General features: G+C 38.3%; 1 protein-coding gene across 1 annotated transcript in view; it reads left to right on the forward strand.

Moving 5' to 3' along the window:
• LOC126199086 (synaptic vesicle glycoprotein 2B) overlaps positions 1-22,032 on the forward strand; it is a 388,030-nt gene that overhangs the window by 352,399 nt on the left and 13,599 nt on the right. Inside the window, exons 7-10 of the mRNA XM_049935833.1 lie at positions 3,765-3,886; positions 13,492-13,730; positions 15,953-16,140; positions 20,508-20,770. Of these exons, the coding sequence (XP_049791790.1) occupies positions 3,765-3,886; positions 13,492-13,730; positions 15,953-16,140; positions 20,508-20,770 (812 nt within the window). The remainder of the gene's footprint in view (positions 1-3,764; positions 3,887-13,491; positions 13,731-15,952; positions 16,141-20,507; positions 20,771-22,032) is intronic.

Raw genomic sequence — 22,032 nt, forward strand, 5'->3', positions numbered from 1 at the left:
CTGAACAGTCAAAGCTGCCAGTAGTAGCAGTCCTGTGTGCATGAGGTGCTCCTGCTTGTGTGTGTGTGTGTGTGTGTGTGTGTGTGTGTGTGTATTTCTTTGCTGAAGAAGGCTTTAGCTGAAAGCTATAATGTGTAACAGTCCTTTTATGATGCTTGTCTGCAACTCAATGTGTCATCTTTACAATGAGTAGCAATCTATCCTTTTCCTAATATTGTTGCTATTCCAGCCTGGAGTTTCCATTGTTTGAAATAACTCAGTAGATTTACTCCATAAAGCCACATTCACACTGAAGTTTGGAAAATAATTTCCAGCAGTATTTGCAACCATGTTTCTAGCAAATACTCTGTGATCAATGTTTGCAACATATTTGAAGCACAGAAACGGTTATGCATGGCAGTATTGGTACAGAATGCATATCGCCACTGCATGGCACTAGTGTTTTTCTGCCACCACTGTAGAGGGCAGCAATAAACAGAATCCATCAAGTGATTTTTGAAGCAGAATTACAGTGCCTTCAGTGAGAGTGAAACTGGCAGCAGCAATGAAAAGTACAGGTTCTTCTGTTATTCACAACATGTAACATTGAAGATATAGCAGCAGTGGTCTTTGATGATGGTATGTACTGTAGTTGACAGCACTGAATAAAATACTTGCTACAGTTACATTACATTACAATTATATTCAGTTACAATTATCTTTACACAAACCTTCAGTCTTCTAACCAGTGCTCCATAGACTTCAAATACTATCTGAGATATGCCTCGCTTTGAAGTGTGAAATAAATGTGCTATGCTCTTAAATGAATCACCAGTTGCTGAAGAACAATGAGTGTCAGAAATCTGTGATTTACTGGAATTACTTTCCTGTCTTCTTTGTAACAAATGGTAGTACCATATGTACAAAGTGCAGTATCACATGTCAGTATGGTTTCCTTGTGACTAGAAATAGTGTAGCAAACAGTGGTACCACACCATGAGAAAAAAAGATGAAGACAATGTGAACATGACTCAATAAATGTTAACTGCCAGTGTGAACAGAAACCTTAACAAGAAATTATGTTGCAAACATGTTGTGAAGTAGGGCAGGAAACATGCGTGCAACAAAAACATGTTTCCAGTGGCACTGTGTAGTCAGCTTAATGGCTCTAGTGATTAATAACAAGAGTGAATTTAGGATACTGTACAATTAAGAGCTGCAGTAATAGAAGTGAAAATCATTTTTAGGTAGACTATGCATCCCTATCTGGGGCTCAGAATGGAGTTCTTTACTCTGGCAAAAAGTCTATATCAGACTACCAGTAGACATCAAGCAGGAAATTGAAAACCCCCAGGCCACAGTATTCAAAAACAAAGCCACACCTTCTATGATTTATTCGGATATTTGGGCTCAGGGATGTAAATTCTGTGCATTGTAATGTTGACACAGAACAGATCTTGCTTTGCCAGTATGTACACAGCTCATTATATCTGTGTGAAGTTATAAAAATTCCTTACTTGAAAAGATTTAGGAAAACCATAGTTTGTTCTTTTTGCTTTCATAAATGTTATGCAGATGTTTCTCCACTATCAGGGTGGTTCCCTTTATTTTTATTAATAGCATACGCTGTTGTTCATGTTACTGTGTGCCATCTGCAGTACAGATGATTTTTCAGCACAATTGGTCATTGCAGTTTTTATTGTTTCCACAGTGTGAAGACTGGTCTGTTAGTGTATGGAGAGCAGGAAGAATCATTGCTTAAATACCTCTGTAATTGGTCTAATTTTGTGTCTGGAGTCTCTACAGGAGTATTACATAGGGGGGCTGTAGAATATTTGTAGATCACTTGCTTACAAATGGTTTTTGAAACTTTGTAAGTTGGCTTTCACAGACTAGCTGAGAAGGTCTGCCAATTTTGGTTGGTCTCTCTCTCTCTCTCTCTCTCTCTCTCTCTCTCTCTCTCTCTCTCTCTCTCTCTCATCCTGGGGTCTGATTGATGGGCCCTTCCCTTTCAACCTTCCAATGTATTCCTCTCTCCTTCCTGAAGAAAGAATTATTAGTTCTGAAAGCTAGGGTTGCTTGTATACTTTCACATATTTATTTCGGCAGTGTCAACATTTTGCCCCCTGGATGTAAAGTACTGGCCAGTAAGTCTGTCTCATAATTTTATGGTTCAGAGTTTCCAGCATTTCCATGACACTCTCCTGTGGGTCAAACAAACCTGTGGCCACTCATGCTGCCCTCTTTGTATGTATTCAATATCCCAATGTGGTCCTGTTTGGTATGGATCCCACACACTTGAGCAGTGTTCTAAGATTGGTGACATGAGTATTTTGTTGACTTATTGAATTTTCACAGTGTCCTACCAGTAAACCAAAGTCATCCACCTACTTTGTTTGAGTGAGCGTATATGATCATTCCATCTCATGTCCCCACAAATTGTTACACCTGGGTGTTTGTATGAGTTATCTGATTCCAAGTGTTACTCGTTAATATTATAGTTGTAGGGTGCTATGATTTTCAGTTTTGTGAAGTGCACAATTTTCCATTTCTGAATGTTGAAAACCAAATTGCCAATCTTTGAACCACTTTAAAATCTTATCAACATCTGATTGAATATTTATGTATCCTTTTCAGATGTTACTTCATTTTAGAAAACTGTATGATCTACAAATGATGTGAAGTACTATTAATATTGGCTGTCAGGTCATAAATATACAGTATGAACAGCGAGGGTCCCTACACTCAAATCCCTAAGCCATGCCTGATGTTACTTTTATATCTGTCAATGACCCTGCATCCAAGAATGACCCTACCTACCAAGAATTCCTCAATCCAGTGACACATTTTGTGCAATACTGCAAATGATTGTACTTTGGTAGTAAGTGTTGGTGTGATAATGAGTCAAATGCTTTTAGAAATTCAAAAATATTGCATCTACCTGAATGCCTTGACCCATGGTTTTCAGGATGTCATTGCAAGGAAACCATGAGTTGGGTTTCTCATGAACATTGTGTTCAGATCCTTGCTGGTTGGTACAAAGGAGACCATTTTACTTAAAATACCTCATTAAGTTTGAGCTCAGAATTGTTCTAATCTTCAACAAGTGAGTGGCACTTACATTGGGCAATGCGGTAGTAGATTATGCCTAATACCTTCTTGTAGAAAGGTGTGATCTGTGCTTTCTTCCAACCATAGGGTACAGTTTTCTTTTTGAGGGATCTGAAGTATATTGTTAAAAGAGAGGCTAACTCAGCTTGAAATTCTATATAGATTCTGACAGGGATTCCATCAGGCTCTGGAACCTTACCACTTTTAGTGATTTAGTTGTTTCTAAATGCCATTGTAACTAATGTCTCTATCATTTATCTTTGCAATGGTCCAAGAATTGAACTGATCAAGTAATCCTGGTTTTTCCTTTGTAAAGGAAATTTGATTGCAAAGTTCAGCATTTCTCCTTTTGATTTTCTATCTCAGTTTCAGTACTTGTATCATTCATGAGTGTCTGGACACCATCTTTGGTGCTGCTGACAGCCTTCACATATGAACAGACTTTATTTAGATAATTTAGAAATCAAAGAGAGCGTGCACACGCGAGCGCACGCGCGCGCGCGCACACGTACAAACACACACACACACACACACACCTTTCTTGTGACCCTACATTGTGCCAGCTGCACACACTGTGCTATCATTTTATATAACCATCAGTGACACGTGCTATAGACCATAGTTTGCTGTTTCCTTGTTATCTCATCATTTTTGTGTGATCTGTTTTCTTGCAGACTGGGTGGAAGTGGACCTGTCATTTGGTCTTACTTTGCAGAATTTCAACCCAAGGCTAAAAGAGGTTCTATGCTTAGCTTCATGGCTGCTTTCTGGACACTGGGAAACTTGTTTGTTGCATGTGAGTATAAAAATGTTGTTGTTTCTGGACACCATATAATTCTAAAAAATCTTTATATTTGAAGATAATCCTTCTGAAAATTTTCTCCAATAGGAAGTCAGTATTGGAAACATATTCTGTGTATTACATTTGAAAGGAGTGAGGCACCAACACACATAGCATATCCTGAAATATTTGTTCATCATTTCATAACATGACAGAAAAATTTTACTGGATCTGACCGAAACTGCAAAGCCTACAAATATACAGTAAACATTAAGAAGAGCATCCTTCTGTAGTTATGAGACATGTTCAGAAAGTAAGTGTACTGTGACTGTGACAGGCTTTGGTTTCTTTTATTTTCGGAGGGTTGTCAGTACTGACTAGAGCAAGTATTGCAGAAACACGGTAGTATGTTAACTCACATTGTAGTCTCCAGTTTTGTGAGAAAAGTCAGTAACAAATCGTGCCAAGTGCAAGCCATGTACTGTAATCTGCTTCCTAACACCTAAAGAAATGTCTTCATGCGTCAAATCAGTTTACAGCAATTGTGTTATGAATAGAAGGATTGTTGTTCAAGTGGTGTAGAGAGTTTAGTGGAGGCAGAGCAAAAGTTCACCATGAATGGAGGATTGGAAGACCTTCATTTTGACTGAAGAATTGGTGCAAAAATCGAGGAAATTGTTCATGAAGGCCACTAGTTGAAAGTGGATGAAATTTCTGCAATAATTCCATGACTCTTCAGAATTCTCTTATGTGAGACACTCACAAAAACACCAAAATACTGGAAACTGTGCACAAGATAGGTCCCAAAACAGTTGACAGAGCAGCTAAAGAAAAATCAGGTCAGTAGTTTCATGAATGACTTGAATTGGAAAGTGGAGATTTTATGAGTTCTGCTGTGACTTAAGATGAAATGCCTGAGACAAAAAACAGTTATCTCAATGGCATCACACCAATTCCCTGTCTGACAAAAAATACAAAACTATAATTTCAGAAAAAAATCATGGGCTCATTGTTTTGGGACCCAGAAGGCATAGTTTTGGTCAGTTTTCTGCCTCAGGGGAAGACCATCAATGCACAACAATATTTTGAGACCCAAAAAATCTCAAAGGAGCATTCAAAACAAAAAGAGATGAATTCTGACTAGAGGCTTAGCCAACAATATGCTCTTGGATTCATTAGGTTGACGCCTTCAGATTATCATCTTTTCAACTCCCCGAAGGCACGCTTGAGTGGAATTAAATTTTCAACCAACGAGCAGGTACAGAAAGAGGTTCTGACTTGGAGGTGGGAGCTGGCAAGAGAGCTCTTTGAGGGCATAAGGAAGCTTATGCCACTGCTCACCACATGCATTGAATGGGATGGCAATTCTGTGGAAAAACAGTCAACAAGTTTATCAATAATATTCTGTAATTTTTTCAATACACTTTTTCTAAGGAAATACAAAAATCTGGCACACTTACTTTCTGAACATGCCTTGTAGATAGCATTATGGGTTGGTGCAAGCCCACAGTTGCAGTAGGTGTTATCCATCAACAGTTTTAATCAGCTTGCAGATCTCAGAAAGTTGACAGAACACTTAAAGAGACATTGTGGAAGGACTCTGCTAACAAAGATCAGTCACTGAAAGTGGGCAGGGCTGGCATCTGTCTTGATTGGGACAGGGCTTAGGACGTAGGCAATAACTGGGTCAGGGTTTTTGCTGATAGACACCACTAACATTCGCTCTTTATGGTCATCCTGGTATTACCAGTGGCGTAGCATGGTTGTAAAGGTTGGGGAGACTCTGCAATTATTATAGGGAGACAAAATAGTACAATAAACAATAATTTAAACAAATGAAACAAAATGCATCAAATAAAACAACAGCTACTACTACTACTACCACTACCACTATCACCACCACTAATAATAATAATAATAATAATAACTTGTTCAAGAAACGATGACAAATTTATAGAACCCCAGCAGCAAGAGAAGAAGCACTTATATTTTCTTGTACATGAGTGCAATGCGCCTGTCTTTTCTTTCCACCAATAAGTCTATAACTCGGTCTAGAAAGATCTGATCACTAGATAGCTCTCCAGGTAGTGTCTTTTCTATGGCTAACGTGCTCAAAAACGACAGCCGGATGTTGGACATTGAATTCCTTAAATAATTCTTCACTGGAAGTGCATTTCAACTTCTCGCGGCGTAATGAATAATTCTTCACTCGTTTAAGAGCACTCATGCTTTGTTCACTGCTTGCTGCAGTTGCGGGTAGGGTCAAAACCAAACGCAGGAACTTCGAAGTTTCTTCATAAACGGAGTCTAAATCGTTGTTGACAATGTACTTTAAGAGGATTCTTGGAGATAAGTGTTTTTTCTCATCAGTGTTTATGTTACACAGTTCATTTTCAAGTTGTTCTTGTTTGAAAGAAGAATACAGTTCCAATAATTGAAGCAGTTTCAACTTTGGGAATTCTTTTTGATAGTTCAGGAAACATTTTTCGCTCAAAAGTTCAACAAACTGAATTTGGGGCAACCTTCTTTCCATCTGAACAATTTGAAAATCCAGTGTCTCATAAGTTAGTGCCCTGAGAGATGTCTTTTGACTGTCACAGAATGATAAATTGCCATTCAAACACAAGCTGCATTTAATGCATTCATCAACGAATGTTTCTGTTCTTAATTGTCGTAAGTTTCTCAAAACAGTTCTTATTTCATCGTGGCAAGCAGTTATACTGACAGATTTTGACTGAAGAACATTAAAGAGATGATCAACATAAACCAAGCACCCTCGGTAGAAGCAAAGCAAGTAGACAAACGTAGGATCATCCATCCATCGTTTCATTCCCACAGCACACCTCAAAGATTCTGGGTCCCACTGAGAGTCTGTATCATCAAATATATAATTAAAATCACTATATAGCCCTGAGAAATGACTAGATGTTCTTGAAACTGCCCTGGAATGAAAGTTCCAGCGAGTGTTGCTCGCGTCTGGCAGTTTAAATCCTTTCTCAGTTAGCAATACACTTCTTTTTGATGATTTGCTGAAAAACGAATGGAATGCAGTAAGATCACTTACAAACACGCGTACTTGTCGCATGATTTTGGAGGCATGTAACAGTACCAAATTCAGTTGGTGTGCGTAACAATGAATAAACAGCTCATAGAGACAGAACTGCTTCACAAATTGTTGTAGTCCTCTTTCTCTGCCCGCCATTACTGAAGTGCCATCATATGTTTGACTAACCACTTTTCCTACCACATTCCATTCTTTCAATACTGCATGAATAATGTTTGACAAACCTTCAACAGTTTTATCTCCAGAAACATCGTAAAATCCAGCGAATCTTTCCTCAATTTTGTCTGCAATACAGTACCTGAATATTATGCTCATTTGACTCTTGCATGACACGTCTAAAGTTTCATCAGCCTGAATCGAAATGAAATTGCAGTGCTGAATTTCAGATTTTTATTTCTCATTAACTGCCAAAGTTATCATTTCTATTACATCATTCTGTATATCTGGAGAAGTTCCCTTAAAGGTTGAAGATGATGACAGATGCTCTCGGATTAACTGCTCTCCTTGAGCTAGTAAATCCAACAATTCCAGATAGTTACCTTTGTACCTTTGTAATGGATCGGAGTGTGGAATGTCAGGTCCCTTAATCGGGCAGGTAGGTTAGAAAATTTGAAAAGGGAAATGGATAGGTTAAAGTTAGATATAGTGGGAATTAGTGAAGTTCGGTGGCAGGAGGAGCAAGACTTCTGGTCAGGTGACTACAGGGTTATAAACACAAAGTCAAATATGGGTAATGCAGGAGTAGGTTTAATAATGAATAGGAAAATAGGAACGCATGTAAGCTACTACAAACAGCTTAGTGAACGCATTGTTGTGGCCAAGATAGATACGAAGCCCACACCTACTACAGTAGTACAAGTTTATATGCCAACTAGCACTGCAGATGACGAAGAAATTGAAGAAATGTATGATGAAATAAAAGAAATTATTCAGATAGTGAAGGGAGACGAAAATTTAATAGTCATGGGTGACCGGAATTCGAGTGTAGGAAAAGGGAGAGAAGGAAACGTAGTAGGTGAATATGGATTGGGGCTAAGAAATGAAAGAGGAAGCCGCCTGGTAGAATTTTGCACAGAGCACAACTTAATCATAGCTAACACTTGGTTTAAGAATCATGAAAGAAGGTTGTATACATGGAAGAACCCTGGAGATACTAAAAGGTATCAGATAGATTATATAATGGTAAGACAGAGATTTAGGAACCAGGTTTTAAATTGTAAGACATTTCCAGGGGCAGATGTGGACTCTGAGCACAATCTATTGGTTATGACCTGTAGATTAAAACTGAAGAAACTGCAAAAAGGTGGGAATTTAAGGAGATCGGACCTGGATAAACTGAAAGAACCAGAGGTTGTACAGAGTTTCAGGGAGAGCATAAGGGAACAATTGACAGGAATGGGGGAAAGAAATACAGTAGAAGAAGAATGGGTAGCTTTGAGGGATGAAGTAGTGAAGGCAGCAGAGGAACAAATAGGTAAAAAGACGAGGGCTAGTAGAACTCCTTGGGTAACAGAAGAAATATTGAATTTAATTGATGAAAGGAGAAAATATAAAAATGCAGTAAATGAAGCAGGCAAAAAGGAATACAAACGTCTCAAAAATGAGATCGACAGGAAGTGCAAAATGGCTAAGCAGGGATGGCTAGAGGACAAATGTAAGGATGTAGAGGCTTATCTTACTAGGGGTAAGATAGATACTGCCTACAGGAAAATTAAAGAGACCTTTGTAGATAAGAGAACCACTTGTATGAATATCAAGAGCTCAGATGGAAACCCAGTTCTAAGCAAAGAAGGGAAAGCAGAAAGGTGGAAGGAGTATATAGAGGGTCTATACAAGGGCGATGTACTTGAGGACAATATTATGGAAATGGAAGAGGATGTAGATGAAGATGAAATGGGAGATACGATACTGCGTGAAGAGTTTGACAGAGCACTGAAAGACCTGAATCGAAACAAGGCCCCCAGAGTAGACAACATTCCATTGGAACTACTGGCGGCCTTGGGAGAGCCAGTCCTGACAAAACTCTACCATCTGGTGAGCAAGATGTATGAAACAGGCGAAATACCCTCAGACTTCAAGAAGAATATAATAATTCCAATCCCAAAGAAAGCAGGTGTTGACAGATGTGAAAATTACCGAACTATCAGTTTAATAAGCCACGGCTGCAAAATACTAACGCGAATTCTTTACAGACGAATGGAAAAACTAGTAGAAGCTGACCTCGGGGAAGATCAGTTTGGATTCCGTAGAAATGTTGGAACACGTGAGGCAATACTAACCTTACGACTTATCTTAGAAGAAAGATTAAGAAAAGGCAAACCTACGTTTCTAGCATTTGTAGACTTAGAGAAAGCTTTTGACAATGTTAACTGGAATACTCTCTTTCAAATTCTAAAGGTGGCAGGGGTAAAATACAGGGAGCGAAAGGCTATTTACAATTTGTACAGAAACCAGATGGCAGTTATAAGAGTCGAGGGACATGAAAGGGAAGCAGTGGTTGGGAAGGGAGTAAGACAGGGTTGTAGCCTCTCCCCAATGTTATTCAATCTGTATATTGAGCAAGCAGTAAAGGAAACAAAAGAAAAATTCGGAGTAGGTATTAAAATCCATGGAGAAGAAATAAAAACTTTGAGGTTTGCCGATGACATTGTAATTCTGTCAGAGACAGCAAAGGACTTGGAAGAGCAGTTGAACGGAATGGATGGTGTCTTGAAGGGAGGATATAAGATGAACATCAACAAAAGCAAAATGAGGATAATGGAATGTAGTCGAATTAAGTCGGGTGATGTTGAGGGTATTAGATTAGGAAATGAGACACTTAAAGTAGTAAAGAAGTTTTGCTATTTGGGGAGCAAAATAACTGATGATGGTTGAAGTAGAGAGGATATAAAATGTAGACTGGCAATGGCCAGGAAATCGTTTCTGAAGAAGAGAAATTTGTTAACATCGAGTATAGATTTAAGTGTCAGAAATTCATTTCTGAAAGTATTTGTATGGAGTGTAGCCATGTATGGAAGTGTAACATGGACAGTAAATAGTTTGGACAAGAAGAGAATAGAAGCTTTCGAAATGTGGTGCTACAGAAGAATGCTGAAGGTTAGATGGGTAGATCACATAACTAATGAGGAGGTACTGAATAGGATTGGGGAGAAGAGGAGTTTGTGGCACAACTTGACCAGAAGAAGGGATCGATTGGTAGGACATGTTCTGAGGCATCAAGGGATCACCAATTTAGTATTGGAGGGCAGTGTGGAGGGTAAAAATCGTAGGGGGAGACCAAGAGATGAATACACTAAGCAGATTCAGAAGGATGTAGGTTGCAGTAGGTACTGGGAGATAAAGAAGCTTGCACAGGATAGAGTAGCATGGAGAGCTGCATCAAACCAGTCTCAGGACTGAAGACCACAACAACAACAACCTTTGTTGCTTGAGGATTCGTCTTCTCGATAGCCGCAAAACGCTAGTTCTGGTTTACAAAGAAATACAATTGCCTGAATAAGACAAGCCAATACTCTCCTGATGGATACAACTTATTTGTTGTATTTTATTGCTGTCAGATGAGTGGCTTCAGAAAGGGCGTGCTCAATTCTACTTTTGCCCAATAACTGAAATGGTTCTTTGTTCTGCAGGTGACGTTTTAATATCTGATGTGTTTGTGCTTTCCTGTCAAAGATCTTTATTGTACAAATGCCCTCATTGCATCATTCCTTTTCACCACCAAACAGAGGATATATATAACAATATAATCTGTTATTAACTGCATTCGCAGTCAGCCAAGCATACCTTTCGTACCAGGCTGTCTGAAAAGTGCATTTTTGTTTGGCTTCACTTAAAACTACACTGAATGTAGGAGTAGGTCGTTTGTCCTTCAATTTGCACTTTTTTCATACGTTAATGTAGAAAAGGCGTTTTAAATAAAAATTCTATAAGGTGTTCAGTTGCTAGCTCGCTCATCTTGGTAACACAACGAAAATATGCACTAAAATCACACAAGAATGACTATGAACACAAACCGCACGACTGTTCACTTCCGTGTTAAAAGCCAGCATAGAAGCGGCAGAGACTAGTCTCAATACGTGCTAGCAAGTGCAGCACACCGGCCTTCGTGGAAGGGGAAGTGGAGGGGAGCCGAGAATGCCACTAGAGCACGCAGGAGCACACAGCCAGGTAAGGGAAGGGATGTGGAGACTGAGAGCAGTTGAGTCTCAAGCAAGCAGATACACCAACACTCAGGGTGTGGCGGCATGCGCTACAAAACTGATGTCTTCACACATTTAGTGCTCTTAGTAGAAAGTTGTTTATATTTTTGTTATGAATTACTATTGCATATTTTTTAAGCACGAATACAGCGGAGACTAAGTCTCAAAGTCTCCCCTCACCCTACGCCACTGGGTATTACCATCAGCCACATCTTCACAGTGCTGTACAGAAAGCTAATATGGGACCTGAAAGTGTGTTGACTGCTAAGGTTTGCCTTTTTAATGGTGCCAGTACAGAGTATCCAAAGACTGGGAAAGAGTACTATGATAATCTTATAGGTGATAGTGAAGTGGGTAGATCTGGACTCTCCCTCAACCCAGTTACAGAGATAATGTGTAAAAGAGCAGGATCTTTTTTCAGGATGAAGTCAGTTAAGAGGCATCACTGCTTGAGGAAGATTGTCTTACTGGTAGAAATTAATTCAGTAAATAGGAAATGCAGATCAGAAGGCTTGCTGAGTTTGTTTTATCAAAATATGAGTGGAATTATAGATGAGCTAGATGAATAGCTGGTAGATCTTGACTCTTGACATAATTTGTGTCTTAGAACATTATTTATATTGAGAAGGAATATTATATCTTTCTTGAAGGACAATAACAGGTGCAAACGTGTAACTCTTTTGTATCAGTTGTGAATAAATAGTTGCCACTATGTAAGTTCCAACCCTCATTTATTGTTTCCTTCAGAAGTGTTGACATGCCAGAACATTACACAGAACAACAATAAGGACTTTCCATTATGCAGAACATATATTCTGAGGCTGTGCAGGAGTATGTGAATTATCAAGGGAAATTCTTTTAACTGTAATCCTTTCTGGATGGGGTATGTGAATTATCAAGGGAAATGCTTTTAACTGTAATACTTCCTGGATATTCTAGTTCAAAATTGTCTCCAGGCTTTGACACTACTCTATGCATAGTCCTTTATAAAGACATCATGTTAATTTTGAGTCAGAATTTCCCTATTAACTTTTTTTTTATTCTCTGGGAGAAAGAGTCTTACTGGATCACACAGTAAGTAAAATTACTGGTGGCCTCTCAGATATTAACATCAAAAGAATCAAGACAGTCATATGCCAGTGTAGAAATGAAAGATTTAGATATGTGGATCCACTTTCAATGCAGTCATTTAAAGCCAGTCTGAAAGCCCACACTTGTAAAGAAGTCTACAATACACACTACTTGAAAAAAAATCTAAAGTGTTGTGCTACTTGGATTCTTTTTTATTAAATGTACCTGCATAACTTAAGAACATGTGTATTTTAAATCTACAGTGTATGAATGCAAGAATGTAAGAATTATATGTATAATGTTATACGTTAAGCTCATACCTGTTTTGTCACATGCTGGAGGCAAATAACTAAATACATAAAACAGTGGTAACCCCAGGTAGGAATGTCAGCAATATTAGGATAGATTGCTACTCACCATAAAGATGACCTATTGAGTCACAGATGGGCACAACAAAAATAGTGTTACACATTATGACTTTCAGCCAAAGCCTTCTTCAGCAAAGAAAACACATGCTCATTCATGCAAGCAAGTGCACCTCATGCACACATTCGCCAAAAGCTATAACGTGTAACATTATTTTTATTTTGCTTGTCTGCAACTCAATGGGTCATCTTTATGGTGAGTAGCAATCTCTTTTCCTGACAGTGTTAATAAATAAGTAAATATATTAAAATACAGCAAACAAAACTAGAAGACAAACAGGCAATCAGTCTAAATAATTAATAGCGTTAGAATAACAACTACTGGCAAATGAGATCTGGATTGTAACACAAAGCATAGTACCAGCCAAGTTACAGAATTTCACTACAGGCAAAACTGCAAAGTAGTGAAGAATTAACAGACAAATCTAGTGCATTGCACCAAATGAATAGGAAGCTTCCAGAATAAAATTAAAACTAAAGAGTTAGTCCTGAAAGAAGTATCAGGGCAGAAGGTGGGTACTCAATGTATTACGTAATTTCTGTTAGTGATCTGCTGTAGTTATTCAAAAGATTTAATAACTACTTCCTGTCAATAGCTGGCAAGTTAAACTGAAATATCATTGGTACTAGAAGTATGCAGAACTTTAAAAGCTGCTGTTAAGAGACAGCTATATCACATGCAGCGACAACAAATGAATAAGGAGCAAGATTATTCAAGCAATTAAATATCTTAAGACAAAAAAGTGAATATGTTCATTATGTTGTTGATGTAATTTCTATTGAGTTGTAGTATTTATCAGCAATATGTAAGAAGTGTAACCAACTTCCAATTTTATGAACAACACCTTATTTTCGTTACAGGTCTCGCCTGGCTCATTATACCATCCGGAATAGGTTATTACTCAACCTCATTTACATACAACTCGTGGCGCATCTTTCTCCTCATGTGTGCACTACCAAGTTTCATTGTTGCTGTATTGCTTGTCTTTCTGCCAGAGAGCCCCAAGTTTCTCATAATGAGAGGCAAGAAAGATAAAGCACTCAACATTTTCCAGCGCATCTACCAGATCAACACAGGGAAACCAGCTGATACTTACCAGGTGGGAATTTTTTTTTAAGGCCAAAATTGTCAATGTCAAAGATTTTTCAGCAGCACAGCTTGTGTAACTCTTTGATTATGGTATTGCACTGTGTAGAATTGTACCCATGCACAAAAATAACCCACCCTTGAAACAATATACCAATACAACTGGGGGCTGGGCCAATTCACACATAGTTTGCACTTATATTAAATATTCATTTTCCAAGAACATCACAGTACCTTAAATTGTTTTTTTCACACTAACAGTGTATAAAGGATTCTTTACTAAAGCCAAACTTATTTTGGATACAATATCCTTAAAAACACTACAGCTTGGCCAACCGACACCAATTATAATTTTCAACCTTTTAAGAAAAATTCAAGCAATGTTATTAAAAGGTAGAATTACTAAGATTCCAAAATATTTTAAAACAAGGACGGATCTTAACATGCCTCTGCAATTCAAATTTGAGGTCAAAATTAACCGATTTGAACAGATTCACAGCATTTCTCATAACATAGCTCAACTTAGTCCATTGCTTAACAAGACAAGACAGATTAAAGTTAGATGGAATATTATAATTCACTGCTGCTGAACACAATGTTTGCCACATTTCTTAAACCACTGCTACAATCCATACTGTCCACTCTTGTACCCTCCCACATAAAACTCGTCACAGTGGCAAACAGCTTTGAGCCCCACTATCCATTGGCGTCAATTAGTGGCTTCCAGAACAGCTGTCTCTCCTACATAAGCTCTCCCCTGTGTGCCACTGCTAAGATCCACTCAACTCATTGCTCCTGGCCTGTGCTCGCAGCACCAAAATACAGACCCAGCATACTGACCATTCCTGTAGTAGGTGCATGGTATGGACTTCCTACAGACAGTTGGCCAAGTAACAGACTCAGAATGCATAAAATGTATTTGCAGTTACGAATATGGAAAACCATTAGCTGTGTAATGGAATGACAACACTGAAAATGTGTGCCAGACTGGGACTCGAACCCAGATTTCCCACTTGTCACAAGCAGTCGTCTTACCATTAGGTTGTCCAAGTACGACTCATGGCCAGTCCAAAACTTCCATATGTTATCAACCATGTGTCTACAACTTTCACTCTTACATTCATTAAGTATAATCCTGTGCAGGAGAGACATTTTAATTGAAAGTCACTTGCATGGTGTTGGTAGTTAAATTTGATATTGCAGTGCCTGCTCTCATGTCCGAAGCAACATTGCTGTGTACTTCTGAACAACACAGGCACAGCTATGTTGTAGATTCGAAATATGTGGGAACTGACACAAGAGTAAGAATTTCTATAGTAAGCTGAATCCATGGGTGATACAAGGATAGATTAATTTTTTACAAATAGTAACAGTCAAGAAATTAGTGCCTAAATAACTGATATTGGTGAAGTTACTATAGAAGGTATCTCAATGAATATTGAATTCGAGAAACTGGACAGAAAAGTGCCCTTTAACTTCTATATATAATAATTATTGCTCTCAGAAACCACAACTAGATGAAATTAATCAGGAAAAAATATAATTATTTGTATAAGATGATTGATCACTACTTGCCAAATAGTTGAGGTGTTGAATAGCAGATGGTCATATCAAGAGGAATGATTACTGCCTAAACTTTTGAACAACTCTATCTTTGTACTAAAGCTCTGCCAGTAATTGTTTTACTCCATGCCTGTGTACTGTGTAACACCTTGTCCATCTGATGGACAGTGATCCATCCTCCTATATTTACCGGACCAGGACAGTAGTAGTCCACAGCAGCAGCGTAGTGACTTAACATAAGAAAGGGAATAAGGGAAAGTGCCACTGCCGATAGGGTTAATACAGACCTGCTACAGAAATTCCCCGTCTTCTCACTTCTCAGCTTCCTTCTTGTGCACAAAAATTTCATTATTCAGTTTTTGTGACATCATACCAGCTTTTGTTTTCCTCTATTTGTCCCATATATCTCACTGTATCTTCTTGCCTCCCTGCCCCCTCTTTCTTCACACACACACACACACACACACACACACACACACACACGCGCGCGCACGCGCACGCACGCGCGCGCGCACGCGCACGCACGCGCGCGCGCACATTCTAACTTTTACAGTCTTCAAAGCTCTCTCTCTCTCTCTCTCTCTCTCTCTCTCTCTCTCTCTCTCTCTCTCTCTCTCTGTAGGCATATAACAGTGTTTTAGATTATAAATCATTATATGAATGCTTTTACAGGTTAAGGAACTAATTGTTGACCTTCCTAAATACGATCCAGAGAAGAGAAAGGAGAAGAAACTACTGGCATGTTGGAAAGTTAGAGAGATGCTTAGTGATATCATGAGCAACAGTAAACATTTGTTCATGCCACCTATATTAAAATTTACTCTCATTTCAATAACAATAAACTTCACATTCCATATAGGGTGAGTAAGATATGTTAAAAAGTATTACTTATATACGTTTATAGTACTAAGTACATACAGATACTTAGTAGTTCACTAATAGTTGTACAAAATAAATATCATAAAGTGAAACCACAGTAGAAATGACATTCAGATATTGACTTCAAGTTCCAGTTCTTGTTAATTTTGATGAATCAGAGTAGTTCAATTTTAACTTTAATTATTGGTGTGGGCTACTATAAAATTGAAAGTCAAACACCTAGAGGTTCATCTGCATCCTGAAAAAACAGAGATCATCATTGGTGGTTGTTAAAAATGCTACACAGGAGACAGGAATTGGGAAATTGAAAAAGGAATATGCAGGAAGTAACAATATTATGAAAATGAAAGTTGCTGCTCACCATATAGCGGAGATGCTGAGTCACAGATAGGCACAACAAAAAGACCATCACAAAAAGGCCCATAAGGCCTTCATCAAAAATAGTTCATGGACACACACACACACACACACACACACACACACACACACACACACACACACACACACACGACTGCAGTCTCAGGCAACTGTAGCCACACTGCGAGCAGCAGCACCAATGCATGATGGGAGTGGCAACTGGGTGAGGTTAAGGAGGATGCTGGGGTGAGAAGGGGGAGAGATAGTAGGGTAGTGGTGGCGGACAGTGCAGTGCTGCTGGGGAGCGTGCAGGGACGAGGTGGAGAAGGTAGGGCAGCTAGGTGCAGCCGGGAGGTTAGACGGAAGGCAAGGGAGAGGTGGGGACAGGGGGTACAGAAAAGGAAAGAAGTAAAAAGACTGAGTGTGATGGTGGAATGAGGGCAGTGTAGTGCTGGAATGGAAACAGGAGACTGGATGTGTGAGGACAATGACTAATGAGGATTGAGGCCAGGAGAGTTATGAGAATGCAGGATATATTGCAGGGACTGCACCTAGTGGCCAACCCTCTCCACCTTTTCCCTGCCCGCTCCCCAGCAGCACTGCACTGTCCGCCATCCCTACCCTACTATCCCTTCCCCTCCCTGCCCCAGCCTCCTCCTTACCCCCTCCCAGTCGAGTCGGGACTCCCATCATGCACTGGTGCTGCTGCACACAGTGTGGCTACAGTTGCCTGAGATGGTAGTCATGCGTGTGAGAGTTACGTTTGCCTGAGAGAGTGGAGAGAGAGAGAGAGAGAGAGAGAGAGAGAGAGAGAGAGAGAGAGAGAGAGAGAGAGAGAGAGAGAGTGACCTATTTTTGATTAAGAGCTTTATTTGTGACAGTCTTTTTGTTGTCCCTATGTGTGAATCAGCATCTCCACTATATAGTGAGTAGCAACTTTACTTTTCATAATGTTGTTACATTCCATCCTGGATTTTCCATTGTTTGAATATGCAGAAAGAAAATTCTTGGTTGTTTTGTTATAAAATGTGTAAGTGATGTACAAGACATGGAATACATTGAACAGACACCCACAAGATCACTGAAAGAAGAAGAGGAAGACAAATTAGCAGTCTTAATAAGTAAGACTACACTTTCAGCATGACAGCTAGTTCTGCCTGAGAAATTGTTAATTTGTAAGGAGTACATCTGAAATGTCAGATTTCAGTATTTATTTGTAACCACTGTATTGGAAGGTGATAAATATACATTCCTGCCAATGCTGTGTCAGCATATTGCACAATATGAGCATAATTAAAGTATGTTTACTTTCTTTTTACATGATTATATTTGTCACAGAGTTATCGAGCATTGCATTACAATGTGTAGCTGACACTTCACAATGCTTGATTGAAGCACTTTCTCATCACCTTCATGTGGTGACGTTAACCATTGGTGAAATTTCCTAGAAGGCCACTAGTTATGACAAATTGTAGAACAGTCAGGTGACAAGCAACAAGCTTAGGTAACTGCATGATCTATTAAGTGAAAAATGGTGAAAGTAGGCAGTCTGAGAGGGGGAGACAGGGGGGGGACACTGAATCCAAATGCGAAAATAAGTATTTCTCTTGTTGTGTGGGTCTCTGTTGCTCTCAATCCCAAGGCTTACTGATGTTATATTCAATATATCTGCAATTATGTCATCAGTGCTGTGAATTTCAGTCTTGGGGAGCAGTAGCAAGGATTTAGTGTCTTATATTCTGACAAAGCTTGGTAACTATTTTTTTTTTTTTTTTTTTTCAGTCAGCAATTGCCAAAGGGAAAAACATCACAAACTGAAAAACACCCAGTATCAGATTAAGGATTAAAAAAGGATGCTTAAAAGAGCATTCACTAATGTGTGCTTACTATGCATATTTTATTGTGCATCTGAAATATGGCCTCACATTCTGGAGAAATTCCCCAGCAACTTCACAAGACATTTAAAATTCAAAAGAGAGCCATTAGATTTATTACAGGGAGCAGAGGTAGACAGTCATGTAAACCCTAGTTTGAAACATTGAAATGCAACAATTGCCATTCATGTATCTTTTTAATGTAATTGACCATGATTGTAGTAGCATGAGAGTGATGGTGCTAGTAAGAGAAAAATTTGATGTACACAATTGCAATACAAAATGAAAATAAACAGACATGTAGTACAAGTTTGTGTCAGAAAAGTACATGCTGTAAAGGAATGAAACTGTGCAGCAAGTTACCAGATGATATAAAATATATGTTAAATATAAATGCATTTGTAAGATCTAAAGGACATATAGGCTTACTTATAAGCACGTTTTTTAAAAAAGTACTAGGTTTACATAATGTTCTGTATCATCCAGTATATCATGCTGAATATGGTCAAATGAGCCACATTCATTTCTCAATGTCACCTAAGCACTTGCCTGAGTTCATTAAAGAGGTAATTTGGTAGGAAAGTGCTGGTGGAATGTAAATATTTTAGGGTTAAATGAAACCACTTGCTGAGAAGCAGAAGCATTGAGTTATTGCCAGCCACACACAACAGAGAAAGAAAACTTGCATGCTTTTGAAAGGGGGGGGGGGAGGGGGGATGGAATTTTTGTGGTGTGTGTGTGTGTGTGTGTGTGTGTGTGTGTGTGTGTGTGTGTGTGTGTGTGTGTGAGATTCCTAAAGCATTTAACAAGGTAATTTGTTCCCTAAAGACATATTATGAGTTGCACCACTAAGAATCTTGGCAAAGAAAGAGAAAATTACACCACTATTTCGTTTATTATAATTTGGTTTTGTACATTATTTTATTAAGGACATAATTTTCTCTCTACATAATCCATTACAAAGCAAAACTCAAAAAAAATTATATATGTAGCTCTAATTTGTTCTGGGCTTTTCAATTGGGATGCAATGATGAAAACAGTAAATGTGAGAGAGGCCAGTAGTTAGATGCTATTCTTATTTTTGTAGATTCATGTCACCAGTCCATGTTTTCATTAATAAGAGTATTTAAAATATATCTGATGGCAAAGTAGCTATTATCCTTCCCTCGCCTTCATTCTGTCTTCCCTCAAAAGGTTAATCTGCAAGGTTTTGTACTGTACTCTCATTGGCCTTGTTGTCTACAAATGCATAAGACATTGGACAAGTCAGTTTAATATACATAAAAATGAAAGTGAGTACTATGTATACTTACTTAAAATTACAGTAATACATTTAAACATTGGTCAACTGAGTAAAAGCAATGATGCTGTAAATAAACATTGAAGATGTTCCACAGGCTTTGGCCTCAGTATTTGCTTTTATGTTTTCACAAAGTTTGTTATAAAGTTTAATTTCCTTATGGAAACTACCATTTTGGATCAGGAATGTGTTAGTTTCACTCCTATGTATGTAAGTGTGGCACAGTGGTCATGGACATCAGGTTTTCTTTTCCACTGGTGGGTTACATAAGTGCTTTCACTGATGTTTTAAAGAAGGCTAAGACTTCACAAGTTGTTCAGTGTTTATATTTCCTTATTTTATATTTTAAGACAACAAACTAACTTTAAAAGTTTTCAGTTCTATGATGTTTAAGTTAGCTATAAATTTTCAGCTGTATCTCCTGGCTCTTGAAGTCATCAGCATGGTTTGATAATGACCTTGTGTAGCACATTGATTGCTATAAGGTTCGTCACTTGTAACGTTCTTTGTTTAGTGTGGTACTATGTACAAATATGACACAATACCAGGAAATTGTATAGCTGCACCTTACCAAAGTCCAGGAAGTAAGGAGTCAAAACAGTTGTTTACATTTTTCATTTACTGATCAGTATTAAAATTTTCTGGAGAGAGAAGTTGAATTTGAAAACAGAACACAGTAAAGAGTGTTATCTATTTTTAAATCACTTCAATTCTGCAATTATCATAAAATTTCTACAAATGTTTCTGGGGGAGTGTTTGTGTGATGTGTCACTGGATCACTGCTGGACATACAAACATATTGCTTTCTATTATGTAGGTACTATGGTCTCATGATGTGGTTTCCTGAACTCTTCAATCGCTTTGATGAATATGGGCGCATGCATCCTGGACAGTCAGCATCTGTGTGTGAAGTGACGGATTTTGTAGTGAAGTATGGTTCACATTCAGATGAGAATGTATGCAGTGATAAAATTGAGAGCCAAGTCTTCATGGAATCATTGATCACAGTTGCTTCTGCCATACCCAGTAATATCATCGCTGTTCTTGGCATGGATCATTTGGGCCGTAAATTCTTCCTAGGTAATATATATATTTTACAACATAAGGAATTTGATATTTATTGTGCACTGTTGATTAACATATCATGTAACACCATAACTCCAGTCACAGCTTTTGTTAATGGTGATTATGACATTTTTAAATAACTAAATCCATACAAATATGATATGGAAAGTTCTCCCACCAACATAAACCACGCATAAGGACCATGAAGATAAGATATGAGAAATTAGGGCTCATACAGAGGTGTACAGACAGTCATTTTTCCCTCACTCTATTTTCTAGTGGAACAGGAGTGGGAAATAACAAGCAGTGGTACAGGGTACCCTTCGCCACACACCTTAAGGTGGCTTGTGGAGTATCTATGTAGATGTAGATGTAAATGTAGACGTAGATGAAGAAACCCTATAAATCCCATGAGCTTTTGTTTTATAATTTTTACAATATTATTAACTTCAGTGAAGGATGTTCATGCTACTTCTAGTTCCTTAAGATTTTGTGGAATTACATTTTTAATATATTATCTTGCTTCTTCAACTGAACCATCTAATCCTGTATTTGCTGTTACATTTACAAAGTGATTTTTAAAAGTACTTGCAGCTTATGAATTATCAATTAAACATTGGCATTTAGTTTAATTGTTATGGAATCTTGTTCTCTGTCTTCCATTGTCAATGTCCCATATCTTATTATCTGCATTATTTATTTCTGTCAGGACATGCATACTTCTTGACACTTTAATGACTTGCCTTAGAATACCACAGCATTTTTTATAGTATGTGAGTAATGTTGGATCTTGACTTACTCTGGCTGTTACATAAATTTCCCTCTTCCTCTTACAGTAGATTTTAATTCCCTTATGCATCCACAACTTACCTTTATTTATTATTTTTATGGATCTTCAGGATAATTTTTTAGGAAAGCAACTTTCAAATATTGACACATCTTTACTACGGAATAAATTGAATTTGAAGGGTTTGCTGTTAGTGATTCTTCTGAATGAATTGTGCCACAAGGGGTGTAAATTTACTTGGTGTCCTTCTTGGGAGGCTGCATTCTTAGCTCTTAAACAGGCAGTACAGTCTGCACCAGTGTTAGATGTACTGGATTTTAATGAAAAATTTATTTTACAAACTGACGCCTCAGGGCAAGGACTCGGATGGGTTCTGTTACAAGAAAAAGAAGGGGAGCGGAGGGCTGTTACTTATGCTTCTAGGAGGTTAAATAAATTGGGGAATACGTACTCCATATATGAGCTAGACACTGTCACTGTTTTGTTTGAG

Source organism: Schistocerca nitens, chromosome 8 (genome assembly GCF_023898315.1).
Source record: "Schistocerca nitens isolate TAMUIC-IGC-003100 chromosome 8, iqSchNite1.1, whole genome shotgun sequence".
NCBI lineage: Eukaryota > Metazoa > Arthropoda > Insecta > Orthoptera > Acrididae > Schistocerca > Schistocerca nitens.